Source organism: Scatophagus argus, chromosome 20 (genome assembly GCF_020382885.2).
Source record: "Scatophagus argus isolate fScaArg1 chromosome 20, fScaArg1.pri, whole genome shotgun sequence".
In the NCBI taxonomy this organism is placed as follows: Eukaryota; Metazoa; Chordata; class Actinopteri; family Scatophagidae; genus Scatophagus; species Scatophagus argus.
The window spans coordinates 6,296,136-6,312,208 of NC_058512.1; the positions used below are offsets into that span (position 1 = coordinate 6,296,136).

General features: G+C 41.1%; 1 protein-coding gene across 2 annotated transcripts; it reads left to right on the forward strand.

Moving 5' to 3' along the window:
• The first annotated feature begins 3,650 nt into the window (after positions 1–3,650).
• znf532 (zinc finger protein 532) lies at positions 3,651–15,377 on the forward strand. 2 transcript variants are annotated; one of them, XM_046375863.1, is made up of 9 exons: positions 3,651–4,793; positions 7,298–9,668; positions 10,010–10,191; positions 11,049–11,225; positions 11,781–11,943; positions 12,169–12,495; positions 12,804–12,916; positions 13,054–13,192; positions 13,298–15,377. In XM_046375863.1, exons 2-9 carry the CDS (start codon positions 7,329–7,331, stop codon positions 13,799–13,801), a joined length of 3,945 nt encoding a protein of 1,314 aa, XP_046231819.1. In that variant the 5' UTR covers positions 3,651–4,793; positions 7,298–7,328; the 3' UTR covers positions 13,802–15,377. The 2 variants fall into 2 exon arrangements, with proteins under 2 accessions (XP_046231819.1, XP_046231820.1); XM_046375864.1 differs by lacking the exon at positions 3,651–4,793 and having other exon boundaries at positions 7,260–9,668.
• The last annotated feature ends 696 nt before the right edge of the window (positions 15,378–16,073 follow it).

The window sequence follows — 16,073 nt, forward strand, 5'->3', positions numbered from 1 at the left end:
CTTGAGGGATCACTAAAATCCAGGATTATTAAACGTACCACTGAAATAAAAGATGCTGTTGGAGTTCATTTTTAAAAATAATTTAATAACACAATGATAAAGATTTAGCATGTTTTCATTTACAACCTCTAAACGTGCTACCTTGATATGATGAAACCGGCGGATATCACTGATGAAAAATTCAGTCTTGCATTGTGAACAAATAAATAATGAATAAGATTCAAATGGCACACAACAAAGCATGAAAATGAGGTTACCGCACACTGAGAAGCCAAGGAGTTTTTAGTCATTCAAACACTCATGAGTTCACTGACAGCCACTCATGCCTGATTGCCAGCTCTTCATCACCTGCACTAGAGACTGCAGAAATCATTTCAGGCCACACAATTAAACCAAAACTAATTGGTTAGAGAGTTTGAATTAAGTGTGATTGACATTGAGAATTTTCTACGTGCAAGTTTGTAATTGTAGGGTTTGACTGAATAAAGTGAGCTGTCAAAGTTTAACAAGCTATATTCATTTGAGAAAATTCCACTTATTTTATTATTTTATTAGTTTTATTAAAAATGAAACGCCATCTGCAACACCAGAAACCAGGACGTTGTAGAGACAGCAGATGGCACTGTTGGGTGAATTAAGGGAGCCCTCACGTAATGTTTTTATATGATGAGTCGTGCATAAATAATTTTTGCAGAAGGTACTAAAGAAATATATACATAATCATGTTTATAACCCGAAACTAATATATAATATAATAATCATTTATAACAAAGTGAACAATATGTGGTCTCATGCTGAAAATCTCTGTGAAAATAATTTTCCATTCATCCTATTCATTCTTTTCAGATGTCATAAGACACATTAAGTGTTCTGATGGTGGTGTCATAACTGTAATAACACCAGCTTTATGAAAATTTAAACCCATTTAAGGAAGGCCTTTCAGGCGGAACGTGTCAATTAAAAAGGGACAATTTGCACCATCCTTTGCTGTTCGTCACAGTTTTTGACAAAATCACCCGGCAGCTGTGCAATCACACACCTCGAAGGCAGTGCTGGGATTTAAAGAAGCATATTGTCTTACTTTGATATTGTGTCACAAGAGACGGAGAGGGAGAAAGCATACAAATGACTGTTTCTATTGTTTGCATATGGGCTGTTTAATTACAGGATGTGCAATATTCAAGCAACAATTGCCTTGCTGGATCCATTTAACCAGAGAGGTAAACCTCCACTTCCATTTGTTTACAGATTTAATCCCTTAAAATCCATCTTTTCTCTTACATTTGCTCTTGATCAAAGCTATATAAGCGACATATTGAAGGTTGTTTTGTGCACCATTTTGGACACACTTTCCCTAAACCTGACATCTCGGTATCTTTGGAAACTTTGGAATCACTTGCAGTAAAGTACTGTGGGTCTGAGCAATACTGGTTGTACAGCATGTGTTTCTAATGACTAAGCCACCAGTGAGGCCGCAGAGTTTCAAAGGTTTAAATTAGTGGTTTTCAAGCTGGGGGTTTGAAAGCCAAAGGACCTCAGGATGAATCTGTGGGGTCACAAGATGATAAAGGATAAGACATTTTTGAAAAAAATACACTGATAATAAGCAAACTTCTGTCTTGTTTCTGACTTTTCTCAAAAGTTTTGCTTTATTTTCTTGTCAAATACTCAATAAGTTCACCTCTTACTTATAAACTCCTTAAAATGAAACATTCTGAGAAGGAAATGTTCACACCGAACGACACTTATAACTTCTGATGAATAGCTGCATTTTACATTTTAAGATCACAATGCAAAAATGCTGGGAACTACTGGTTTAAATGGAGCCAAAAGACAATAAGACCAAGCAAGGCCATTTTGTGACCTTTGATTGTACAGGATATTATGGAGGTAATATTAGGAGTATGTGCTTTTTGTGCAGCTAAATAATAGCAAGCATTGCAAATCTGAACAATAATCCTCTCAATAATAATTCTCATGCTTGCTAATTCTCATGCATATCTCATGCAGGAAATTGTGGAAATCACGGAAAAGGAAATGGCAAGCTTGCAGCAGCTTGTAGCCGACATGAATGGAGACAGCGTGACGTCATGTGACCGTGTCTCCATTTGGGGTGGGGAGAACAGCAACCTCAGCCTCCTCTGAGCCTGCACTGAATCTGTCACACTGTAGAGAGGCAGGAAGCACCACGAGGGCCTTTTATGATATATATGCACAAATCCAACTGCCTTGCAGTGTATAAAATGCATTTGTATTGTCTGATGAATAAATCTAGCATGGCCCATCATAATGAAGGCTAATTAGTTTATGCTGCAGCATTCATGGCTGCCTTTTATAGGTTTGCCAGATGTATGAAGGACTGGTAGCAGGCCAAAGAGAGACAGCCTTATTCAGCTGAAAGCCTCTCTCTGCATTCCCCAGGTAGGTTATATAATGCTCAGTTTGATCTTACTTTGTTTACCATTTTATCCGTGACATGCACTGCAGTGTGATTTCATCTTTTTACTTTCTGACTGCCTTGATGTTAATGTGTTATGTATGTGTCATGGCTACATGAATGCTCATGTTTGCTTTTATGAAATAGTGCAGATCTTCATGTGTCAGATGAAAATCATACTGCACGTGTTACCCTTTTAGAGTTAAACGTATTCAGCTTCTCTTACTTTCTTTGCTGCATTATATGTAAATGCATGTGGGTATTTGTATTGCCACTGAAGTTTATGACTCTTCCATCTTAAATAATAAAAACAGATACAGCTGACCTTGGCATACACAGCATGCAAATTGGCATTTAGGCCTAAACAGAAGCCTTGCCTATTTATACCTTATGTTATTAATATTTAATGTTATTGATCCCTTGAGGAAAGTGTGCAGCATTAAGACTTGTTTATCACACCAACATTTCCACTCAGTCATACATAACACAGGCCTATAACCTGAAGATATGGTACATATTCAAGCCTTATTATACTCCTCTCTTGCTCATTTCTTTTTTTTCCCTCTCTATCTCCCCCACCTCCCTCTGTCTTCGTCTCCCTCTCTCTCTCTTCTTTCTCTGCACCAGCTGCTGCTGCTGCTCCAGAGCCAGAGTGAAGAGTCCCCTCACCCCCCTGCACAGACAGAGACAAAAGGCCTGATTCGCCTGCTGAACACTGCCCCCTTTCTCCATCCGTCCCTTCATGCATGGCCGTAGTGCTGGTGGTGGTGGTGGTGGTGGCGGGGGCTTCAGGAGAAAACGAGGCCTGGACTGGGACTAAAATCTAGGACTGACCCAGTGAAGGAGAGTGGGAAGAGGGGGAGGGGAGGAGGAGGAGGAGGAGGAGGAGGAGGATGGGGACTGGAATGGTTGGGGCTTAGTGAAGGCAGGTGCTGAGGCCTCTACAGGAAGACTGTTTTTTCCTGAATATCTCTCAGAGTGGAAAAAATTCTGACAAGGGTATGCCACATTTACCTCTATATATGCATGGAACGTGCATGTTTATGTTTATATGTGTCTCTGTGGTGGGCATATGTGGGCAGGGGATGCAAGGAAATCTGGGAAGGGAGGTGCATGAGTGGCCTGTGTTTGCCCATGTCAGATTGTCTGTGTTGGCTTTTTTTTTTTTTTTTTTTTAACCATCCCTGTCTTTATGTCACAGTGCTGGATATAATGGCTGCTGTGGGCTGCATGAAAGTTACCACTGTGTCTGGGGGTGAAATCACTGGGGGATCTGGTTGACTAACAGGCCAAGGTACCGGATTAAACTTCTACTACCATCATGGTTACCTAGATTTGCTTTTTTCTGTGGAAGTGTTTAGATGCTGTCACCAGTCATCATTTTGCTCGTCATGTTACTTCTTTTGTTTAGCTTGTATGATACCATTTTCTCTACTGTTTTGTGTCAAGATAACTATGCTCAGCCAGCTCTTATCTTTGTGTGCATTGTTGCTGTTGTGTGTATTTTTCTGGTTCAATATCATTGCAGTGCAAGCAACCCCATTAGTGAATGTCCTTGACCCATGTTGTCTAAAATATAATGTGTTCTTGTTTTACTAAGTCTATATGACAATATAGTTTGCTGAAAAAAACGTTGCAGTGTTTCCTGGGAGGTGGGAACGCTGCTACTGCCTGTGTGTTTCTGAGGCCGTATTGCAGCACAGAGCTTTATGTTGGCTGACCGGAACCAGCTGAAACCGGTTTGAGGCAGACGGAGGGCTGACAGGAACAATACCGTCTCTGTGCTCCACTGAGGGATAGAGATAGCCCAGGCTACTCCATGGCAGCCCGTCACAGCTCAGTCACTGGCTACCATGGCACAGACCCTGCTGCTGCAGCTGCTGCTGCTGCTGCTCGCCGCTCGCTGGATGTCGGTGTGCTACGCAGCGCTGTTCACAGCAAGATGGGGGCAGGGAGATTTGGGAAGGGACGAGGGCAGTGGGACGTGGCTGGCTGGGAGTCTGTGAATCTGCAGATTAGAGCCTACACACGGACACACACGCACGCACACACACAAACACAGGAGCATGATCTATCTGTCTGTTTGTATGTCTGTGTGCTGCTAGTGGTGCAGAGAATGACTAAGGAGGATCCTTACCAGGACCACCACCACCACTCATCAGATCCCTGGATGTAACCTGACCCTGTATTCTGGGCCTTTGCCTGGTTGGGAAGAAACAGGACTGTTTTTTTCCAGAAAGGGTGGGGTGGATGGCTTTTTGTGGGTTAGTAGTGTTGTGACTGTGTTTGTTGCAGGATGGAAGGAAGGAAGGAAAGAAGGTTTGGCTAGTGGCTGGAGAGGGACGGAGGCAAGAGGGTGAGGAGTGGCTGATTCACTTGCATGCTTCCACCATTGTTATTTTACATTCACTTCACTGAGATTGTAGCAGTCTTTCACACTGCGTGTGGGCATTTCAAGTGGTAATGATGTGTGTGTATTAAAGCGCTGTTGTGGAGAGGGGTTCTGTGTTGTGTATTTTTCATCTTTGCCTGTATTTAACCTTCATTTGCTCTCTATGTCAGGCTGCTCTGGTTGTCATGGTTGTGACTAGCTCTTCTTTCCACCAGGCCTTTCTCTCTCTCTCTCTCTCTCTCTGTGCTGCAGCTTCACACAACTCAGCAGCCATTTTTCCCCCACTCACTGCATTTCTCGCCTGCCTTCTCCCTCCATGACATTTCTTCTTCTCTCTGTCATTTTATATAAGTTGACCTTGTTTTTACAACTATCCCATCCTCTGGATTACATTGAGAATTGCTGCTTCTTGATGAGGATCGAAGCGATGGGTCTCTGTGTGTGCAGATTTCTTTGCTGTGCATTTGGATCAAAGAGTAGTACTGGTTTAACTGCACGTACTGTACAAGCAGAGCAGCTGGCTGTGCCTTTCGTCCCCAACACCCATACATTCAGATACGGTGCAGCCCCATCATATTTTATTTGCTCTCATTAAAAAAAAAAAAATAATAAAACTGGTTTGTTCCTGAAGAGTTACAACCCACTGAAAGCAATATTTTTTTCTGTATAAATGTTGAAATATTGGTATATTTTTGAAAAAATAATTACATTTGCTTGACAAAAGGGACCATAGAGCTTTTCAGTGTGTCATCATATTCATATACTTCATATTTCATTCAGCTAAAGTAGTGTTGTTATGTTTTATTCACCCCAAAATCAGCTTATAACCACCAGTTCAATGAAAGATACAATCATCTTCTCTATTTTATTAAATACTTGGACCAGATCCATTGGTCTCCTGATTATATATCAGAAAATACATATTCAAAAAAAATTCTCTATAGATAGGTCATGACGCAGGTTGATCACACTTGTTGTTCTTTTTAATTTGTTTAATTGTAGCAATCCTGCACATGTAGTGATTGGAGAGGAAAATGCATTGCCCTGTATCCACATTTAATGTCATCAAAATGTCACATCTACCCCCTGTGTGGATCAGCATGTGGTTCCCAGTGTTCGTCTTCAAAACAGTTCAGTAACAATTAAAGTTACTTGATGCAAGGATGAATGAGGGATAAATTAGGGATAATTGTGCACACTTACATGTGCACGCTGTATGCCAGCTAGACACGCACACTGTGATTCAAAGATGTGGGAGGAGAGAGCTTGCTAATGCGTAGAAGAAACATCAAGCACCAGAAAGCAGTGATACTGAGTCATGGCTAACATGGTATTTCATGGCCTGTATTGTATGTGGGCACTGGCACACCATGTGGTGACAGAGGAAACTGCAAAGCAAAACAGAATGTTTATGTGTCAATCCCCCGACAATTTACAAAATAAAAGCACATGAAAATGGACATTTTTAAAACTATTTAATATTCAATTCTGTGGATTCTTCCCAAATAAAATAAATATGTAATAAAGTAAATGTCAAGTAAGTTGATCTTTAATTGTCCTACATTTTGAAAAGATATTTTTCCAGTATTGTTGGAAAGGAAATAACACAGAAACAAAAATCTGTATAATGTCATACTATTAATCAAATATTCTAATATAAATTTTGATAAAATAACATACTAATGTATGGTTAAAATCTTTCCAACTAACAACTAACAAGAGACCACTAATTTTAATTTACCGTATGTTACTGGCTAAGATACAATATTTCCAATTTCTTTTTTAAACTTAAATTCATCTCTCGATATGAATTGCCTATTAATATTATTTTCTTGTTGTCATTTGGGACTAATGAGGGATTAGCACGATATTAGTTGGTATAGTAGTCCATTACACCTTTAGATTTTGACAGACTCGCCGAAATTTTTAAGATTAAGATATTAAGATCTACGGAGAGGTTTTCAATGTCATTTAATGAATACTAAATATTATTTATATTTGTTGTTATTATATTATATTGAATAATATTAATATTCAATCCAATCCAACAACTTTTTGCTTCACCGTATCATTATGAAGTACATGCTGATTGCACTACGCAGTTTTGTCTGCCACAGAGTACAAAATCTTCTGGGAAAATCAAGGCTGACTGCTGATGTAGTCAGAATGGTAGCCTGGCACAATTTCTACTTGTTTTCATGTCTCCGTTAGAGACTACGTGCATGAATAAGCTTGCACTTTTGTCTTGTGTTGTTGCTAGGAAAAAAGAAAAACTAGACTTGTGTCACTCCTTGTGACAGCTGAGCCAACAATAATGTCATTTGAAGCACTTTTAATCGACAGATGCCGACAAATGACACAGAACACTCACATTATTGTGAAGAACTCATCATATTATTAGATGTACTTAAAAAATCTCTCGTGAACACAGGTTACATTACTCATTATTCCTCATCTGTGTTCCCCAGGTGTTCTCCTCATCAGAGCAGGAGCAGGACCATGGGAGATATGAAGACGCCAGACTTTGATGACCTACTGGCGGCCTTCGACATCCCCGACATGGTGGATCCTAAAGCTGCAATTGAATCTGGCCACCACGATGACCCTGATGGACAGCTCAAGCAATCCAGTGGTGCAGTGACTACCAATGAAGATGAGACCCACAACCCCTCAACGGCACATGATGTTGGCGTTAGCGTCATTGTCAAGAACATTCGAAACGTTGACACCAGTGAGCATGGCGGAACCATATCAGGGAAGGACGGGCATTTCCATGGTCATCTGCAACCCCGTTCTGTTGGCAAAGGACTTCATAATGGCCTTGTGAACACAATACCACCTGGCACTCATTATATCAAGAATGGATGGAAAGCTCCCAAGGAGGAGGGACCATCAGTTAAGAGCCAATCATCCACCTTCAGTCAGTTCAGCCCCATCTCCAGCGCTGAAGAGTTTGATGATGATGATAAAATTGAGGTAGATGACCCTGACAAGCAGGGATGCCAGTCATTCTTTCGGTCCAGTACTAAGAAAGAGGACCAGAATCCCAAATCTCCTGTGTTAGTGGACAGTGAAAAAAAGCCTAGAGCAAAAGGAGACCAAAAACTTGATCATAACAAGAGCAACGATGGCACTCTGGGAAGTTCCAAGTCTAATGACCCCCATCAATCAAATGTACCTGAGGAGGAACTCAAGGAAACTGCCCTCAAGTCTGAAGTACGGGACTGTAAGGAGGCCGGAGAAGCATTAGGGCTTGTTAATGTGTCCAGTATGTCTCAAGTCAAAGCCAAGTCCTCTGCAAAACTGTCATCCTGTATTGCTGCCATAGCTGCCCTCAGTGCCAAAAAGGCTAGTGCTTCAGACTTGGGTGTTTTGGATTCTGCCGCAACACAGAAAGAATCCATCCATGCCAATGAAAGTCCCACACCTCCAGAGAAGCCACACGAACAGGAGTCAGCCTTAGAGTTTGCAAAGAGGCTGCTAACAAGACAACCAGGCAGCCCCTCTAGTGTCACCAGTGAGGGCAGCAGCAAAGGTTCTCCTGCCTCAAGCACAGACACCACCCCGGTCATCCCAAAAGTCAGGATCAAAACAATCAAGACCTCATCTGGCCAAATCAAGCGTACTGTCACCCGAGTTCTACCAGAGTTTGATCCTGAGGGTCTGAGAAAAGGAGAGAATAGCCCATCTATCATGGCAACCACCAGTGCAATTTTCTCATCTCCCACAAGGCACCCTCTGCCAACCACAGTAGTAGCCACCACGGGAGGCCCCTCAATTGAAATAACCAAACAAATGACTATTAAACCTGTGGCAACTGCTTTCCTGCCTGTCTCAGCAGTCAAGACAGCTGGCTCCCAAGTCATAAACCTGAAGCTAGCTAACAACACCACAGTTAAAGCAACAGTCATCCCTGCGGCATCAGTGCAAAGTGCCAGCAGCGCCATCTTGAAAGCTGCTAATGCCATCCAGCAACAGACTGTCATGGTACCTGCCTCCAGTCTGGCTAATGCCAAACTTGTGCCAAAGACAGTTCATCTCAGTAACCTCAATCTTCTGCCTCAGACTGTATCATCTGCCGTCTGCGATCTTCAGCAGGCCCTGTCTTCCTCCAAACAACCACAGCATCAACAACAGGTCAAACAGAAGACAATTCTCGCTGGACGGACCTCAAAGAAAGTCTCTAGGGTTCAAGTGTTCACCAGCTCTCAGAGCTCTGTAGTGGACGCCTTCAATCGAGTTTTGAGTAGCATAAATCCTGTCCCTGTGTACATCCCAAACCTCTCTCCGCCAACCTCAGCTTGTATAGCTCTACCCTCACATGGCTACAAGTGCCTGGAGTGTGGAGATTCATTTGCTCTCGAGAGGAGTCTGACACAGCATTATGAACGTCGCAGTGTGCGGATCGAGGTCACCTGCAACCACTGTGCCAAAAGTCTAGTGTTCTACAACAAATGCAGCCTCTTGTCTCATGCCAGGGGCCACAAGGACAAAGGGGTCGTCATGCAGTGCTCACATCTAATCCTAAAACCTATCCCTGCAGATCAGATGATAACCACATCACCCCCGTCAGGTTCACACAACATCACTGGCACCACCTCGACCTCCCAAGCACCAACACGTACTAGTCAAATCCCAGGGAAAGTTGCTGGCAGCGGGTCCCAAACTGCAGTTATTTCATCTCCATGCAGTGCTCCTCTAGTGGCAGCCATGCCTTTGGAGGATGATGCTAGAAAGCTCAGCAGGCACAACCTAAAGTGCTTGGAGTGTAATGAAATGTTCCAGGATGACAGCTCACTAGCTATGCACTATCAACAGGCATTGGAGTCCAGTGAGCAGGTGTGTGTCCACAATGTGTGAACGGCTACAAAATATCATGTAATTTGTTTTTAAATGCATGAATATGAAAGAGTTCTTACTTCTTCTAAATTTAGTGACTAAAACCATATAGTGTGTGATAGAGTTGCAAGGTCAGAAGAGCAATGTTATGTGACACGCAGTTGGAGCACTTCGACAGCTTGATACCATTATTTTAATATCCCAGTTATTGATTAACGACTGAGGAAGAAAATAAAAGGTTCCCTGTTAAAAACGCTGAAGGTACAAGTTTATGTACATAAATATCACTCCAGTGCTGTGATAAAATGCAGTTGTTCATCTCCCTTTTTCTGTTCCTATAGAAAACATGCACCATCTGCCAAATGCTTCTCCCAAATCAGTGCAGCTTTCTGTCACACCAGCGAATCCACCAGCACAAGTCTCCTTACATCTGCCCTGAGTGTGGCGCCAGCTGCCGTTCGGTCCACTTCCAATCACATGTCACCAAGAACTGCTTGCATTACACCCGTAGGGTCGGCTACCGGTCAGTCCACCTTGACTAAAATCATATTATTCATTTCATTTTAGTCTGCTCTGGATGTGGTTCCCAAAGTTTGAAAGCAAATTAATTCAGTAATAGTTTCTTATTTCCAAACTATTGCTTTAGTTAAGACCCTGATTTTTTGGATAGTCAAATGTGATAGAAAACAGATTCTTAGCATTTTCCAGTGAGCAACGTTCTCTCTTTATTTGTGGCTCCACTCACATTTGGATGTCCCTTGTTATTGCTTTTCTTTCAAGAAGCCACTGTCATTTCTAATTACAGTTATTATTACATTGTGTTTGCTTGGATTGACAATCCCATATCACTTAAAAGCGCTGCCATGAAAAATTGAACAGTCACAAGTCAGCCAAGACACAAGCCATTAAAAAAAAATGAGTATCTGACCAATTATGATTCAATTATGAGTCTGGTCTATCAGTATGCTATAAAATGGAAATCTTATGTCAAAGTTAAATTCTGAGATGTTATAATATTTGTGCTCCTCTCTGGTATGTTCTTGTCCCTGCATATCAATAATGAGTAAAAACGTCACAAATGAGACACACGCATGTATGATTATGTGTGTGTAGCCCTTTGTCTGTCTTAGCTCTAATTTCAACTTGAAGAATGTTATAGATGTTAGCTTTGCAATTCAAACCTGTGCTTTCATTCATTCAAAATTTTGTATGAAAACCTATGAGTTAAAGAAATATTTGGACATTTTGGGAAATTTGGTTATTCTGTTTCTTGTACAGAGTAAAAACAATGTAAATTAGAAACACCAAAGTGCTTCTGTCTGAGGAAAACTGATTTTCACCCAGTTAAAATCTTGTAACTCTTCTTCCTTCTCCCTCCAGCTGCGTCCACTGTAGTGTGATCTTCGCTGATGTTGCAACTGTAAAATCCCACATCCAGAGTACTCACTGTGAGGTCTTCTTTAAATGTCCTCTCTGCCCCATGGCCTTCAAGTCTGCACCTGGAACGCACTCTCATGTGCACACACAGCATCCGGGAATGAAGGCAGGAGAGCCCAAGTAGGTTTCCACAAAACACGCCGTGGACACTGTTTAAGTGTAAAAGTACACAAAATTTCATTCAATGGAAAATGAAATCGAATATATATATAAATAATATGGAATACACAAATGATATTTTTCTATCAAATAATCACTAACACACATCTACAATCTCTACCTCTCACACAGACACACACCAGTACAACGTAATATCCATGTACAATTCATTTTCTCAGGAAAATAGCCCTCACTGCTTCATCAGTAGCAGGATTTGTGGGATTTAGACAGGGTGGCTTATCTTGGATTTGTTTTTTTCCACATGACAACCTTTCACTGACTTACATAGTGGCCACCATTAGCACTCCTGATGGTACAGGTGGTCAGGAGCAGGTGTGTACCACTGGGTGGGTTTGGCACTGCTTGTGCTCCAAGTTTAAAGATAAATGACAGTAGTCAGTGTACTGAACCACTTTTGTCTCTGTGATTAGATTAGTTTAGAGATACCTGAAAAATAATATTTAATAGTTTCATGTTAAACATATGAAAACATTTACATGCACTTCCTCTTTTCAGGGTGATCTACAAGTGTTCCATGTGTGATACCGTGTTCACGTTGCAGTCCCTGCTCTACACGCACTTCGACCAGCACATCGTCAATCACAAAGTGTCTGTGTTCAAATGCCCCGACTGCTCCACGCACTACGCACAGAAACAGCTCATGCTGGATCATATCAAGGTGGGCTAAAAAGCATTTATTTTAGTAGCGCTTGATACTAATAACCACTTTTTTATGAAGCCTATCTTTTTTTTAAATTTACTTGTGATTACCTCTGAAATCAAATCTCTCGCTGTGACTTAATGAATGTGTAATACAGAAGTGCAAAAGTGCAGAATACAGAAGAATTTTAGTTTGCATTTACTACTTCTAAGTTATAAATGAGTCTTTGTGGATTGTTTCTAGGCCATCCATGGAACCCTGAAGACCGTCGAGGGTCCACCAAACTTGGGCATCAACCTCCCTCTCAGCACCAAACCCACTAACTCTAACAGTACGAACAGCAATAGCCCCGGTAACAATAATAATAATAATAACAAAGATGGAGAAAATGCCAGTGGTCAAGACAAGGGAGAAAAGAAGCCGCCACCCTCACCGTTAACGAAAACAAACAGTAACTGCTCAGTGGACCTCAAGAACCCCCCAGGCTCAGGATACACATGTGGAGACTGCAATAACCTCTTCACTTCCAGGGAGGTCTTTGTGGCTCACATGAGGCGTGAACATGGGAAGGTGAATGTTTGAAACTGTTCTCCCAGGTTCCCAGGGGTCCTGTTCAGTGTACATGTACATAAAGTACCAAAAGTAAGAGTTTCTAACGCAGGGAAGTGCCCCTAACCATTATATGTTGTATCGTTATTATTTAATGATGCATTCAACTGTGAGCAGAAACTACCACAGAGTTGACTGTCTGTTTGTATATAATTTGGATACATGGTGTACTAGTGTGAAAAGATAATGTCCAGAGAGTCATGGAAACATGAAACATGATCCATAACTGCCTTCATTTTAGGGTATTATGTGTTCTCCTCATATTGCAGATGCTGAAGAAACATCCATGTCGACAGTGTGACAAGTCGTTCAGCTCCTCCCACAGTCTTTGTCGACACAACCGTCTCAAACACAAGGGACTGCGGAAGGTCTACACCTGCCCGTGAGCACACGCATACACCCACAGTTCAAAGGGAAAATCTTTAATTCTCTTTAATAAAGTTATATACGCAAAGCAAACAGTATGTATGAAAACCGTAGAAGATAAACTCATCTCGTTATTTTATCGCGCTCTGACAGGAACTGTCCAGCTCTCAGTCAGCCCTTCACTAAAAGAGTGCTGCTGGATCAGCACATTCAGCTGATGCATGGTGTCAAAGACCAAGAGGGGAAGACCGTCAGCTCTGATAACATGGAGCCCTCACCTGACAAGAAAACGGTAGTGTGGCACACATCTACTGACATCAGAAGGAAGTGCTCCTCCTGAAGCGTCTTTCGTGGTACTTCTGTCATTGCTAACTGATCATTTTGATCTTCTCTGCAGACCCTCAGCCCCAAAAGAAAGCCGGAAGAGGATGAGGGACCTCCTGGCTTGAACTCCAGGGGCTCTGACTCGCAGCCTTTGAAGAGGCTCAAGGTGAACATCCTCAAAGTTCACAAGTGTGCTGTTTGCAACTTCACCACCGAGGACATCGCAGCTTTCCACGAGCACATTCCCCAGCACAAGTCCGATGGCTCGTCCTACCAGTGTCAGGAGTGCGGCCTGTGCTACACCTCCCACCGCTCGCTTGCTCGACACCTCTTCATCGTCCATCGGCTGAAGGAGCCGCAGGGTCTCGCCCGATACAACGGACGGGGCAAGGACGATGACGAGAATCAGAGGGAGAACCAGTTGGGCGTCACAGACGAGAACAATGACGGGACACCAAATACCAAATGCAAAGTGTGTGGGAAGATGTTTGAAACGGAAGGAAACCTGAATACTCACATGAGGACACATGGGATGGCGTTCATAAAGTCAAAGAGACTGAGCGCAGCTGAGAAGTGAGAGGAAAACCCTTTTAAACCATTCCATCTGAAGCAAACGCTGTTGTTTTAAACTTGTACACTTTGTTATTTTGCTACAGATAACCTTCAGTATCTCCACTGGCTGTGGTTACTCTGCATACAAAATGTACATGTAGGGTACTACAACATGTATACAGTGTACACACAAAAAATGTAATATATGTCAAAGTCACTTTATGTGTCTTTAAGTAAGTGGAACAAGATAGTTTTTTGTACACCATAGATGTTTCTATAGGGCTTCAATAGATCTTTTTACTGAACTGTTTTTTTTAATTGTTTGAAACAGTCTCCATTGTTGTCTTCTTACTAGGACTAGATAATGTATGAATATATTGTTACACTCAGCAGTGGTCTGGATTTTCAGTGCTGCTAATGTCCAGCGAATGTCTGAAAGACAAAATACACACATAAAAATCCAGGTTCTTTTTCTTTTTCAACTTAAAAGTAGAATAAGGTTGTCATAAAGCATTCCTTATATGTTAGTTTTTTAATTTCACTGATATCTAATATTTCTCTCCAAGTCCCTCTTAGCTTCCACAATAAAGCCTGGTCTTCTTAAAATACAACCTGAATCTATTCAAACAAAATCTCTGCAATAATCTTTAAATTACACAATATATCAGAAGATTTCAGACAATCACACAAAGCTGAAGTCTGCTTTCAGCTCCATACCACCTTGTCAAGTTGCAATCTATTACATATCAAACAGATAAATGACAAATTTCGACTAGTAGATGAATTAGAGTGAATGTGTTTGAAGCTCCCAGTTCTGTGGATTATTATGCTAAACATTTAATATCAGACAAAAGGCTTTAGAGGACAATTTATGGGCTAAATTTGAATTTAGTTTTAAAATATATTTTTTAAAAGACTCAAATTTTTGTTTTATTCCTGTCTTAATACGTACATATAAATATATATATATATATGGCAGCTCTTTGTAATTACAACTGGACTAAAACAGTTTATTTACCTGAATATTCAAAATATAAGACACAAAGCACTTGCCTTTTATTTAACAGCAGTCTTTTTTACAGTGTAGTTCATCGGTTGTTACAGCACAATAAAAATAAAGCTGTAATGACCCCGTATTTCATGACTAACCTCAACATTATCATTTTCTGTCTGGCTTCTTCTGTTCTTTGGTTCAATGTGAAATCATGTTGAATGTTAACTGACAGGAATAACACTGGAGAAAAATAAAAACAAAAAACACATCCGAACTGATGAAAAACCTCTACGAATGTAAACGTAGCTGTGAAACTGAGAATTATTCATACAAAACAACCAGTTCAGTTACATGAACAGTGACTGAGATTGTTTTTTCATTGCTTATGTTGTTCCAAACATTTCCGCAAAATGTCGTTCAGTTCTGGATAGGAGCTTTTCTACTCTGACAATAAGAATTTAACTGCCCCGCGCTGTAAAACTGCATGTGAGAAGCAGTCTGTGAGGTGTTTGTCGATTAGAATGTGTCTTGCTGCTGCTGCTGTTTTTAGACATTTCTGATGCTTGTGTACAGAGCTGTTCTTAATGTCAATAAATGATGAAACCTGCCAGGGGCAAGATGTGGTGTTGACTGCACTAGACATCAGCTCTTCTCAGTGGAAACATATCAGAGATTCTTTGGTGATCTCTCATGCTCATTCTTGTGCTGCTGATAAAGTCTAAATCATAAAATAATCATCATTTTTAGGTTTTATTCACTTTTAAAATAATCCACTTGTCTGTACATCCATGGGTATACTGCAAACAGGGGCTGCAGATACCTAATTCAGCTAAGTTGTTTGTTGTTATTACTTTCACAGCTATTTGATTGATGATTTTGCCTGAAGGTTTGCCCCCAGCATTAGACACTGAAACCATGCGATGTGGAAAAACAGGGCTATGAGTACTGTTTTGCCATATACTCACAACAAAATCATTTAGTGTATTAATATAAGTTCTGGTAGACTGTGATTTGGTCAGTGTGCATCAACAGCACAGTTTCCTTTGTATGTTTTCACTCCAACTAGCTAGAAAAAAAAGTTCCAGTAATGATATAAGTACTGTAACTTTTCACACTCATCATACTGAATGTGTTGTCTGATTCCCCTCACTGCTTCCCGGTTGAGCCATGCAGGTTTTTACTTCAAGCTTACCCCCTAGTGGCCATTGATGATATCTCAATTACTAGATTGACATATATTTTAGGTTGTGAGACATGGTTCTGGTAAAAACAAACTCCGTAGAGAAATCTAATGTAATGGTTG

Coding starts and splice junctions, on each gene's coding strand:
- znf532 (XM_046375863.1), top strand. CDS start 7,329: ATGGGAGATATGAAGACGCCAGACTTTGATGACCTACTGGCGGCCTTC. Junction 11,226..11,780: donor ATGAAGGCAGGAGAGCCCAA/GTAGGTTTCCAC, acceptor TCCTCTTTTCAG/GGTGATCTACAAGTGTTCCA. Junction 11,944..12,168: donor TCATGCTGGATCATATCAAG/GTGGGCTAAAAA, acceptor GATTGTTTCTAG/GCCATCCATGGAACCCTGAA.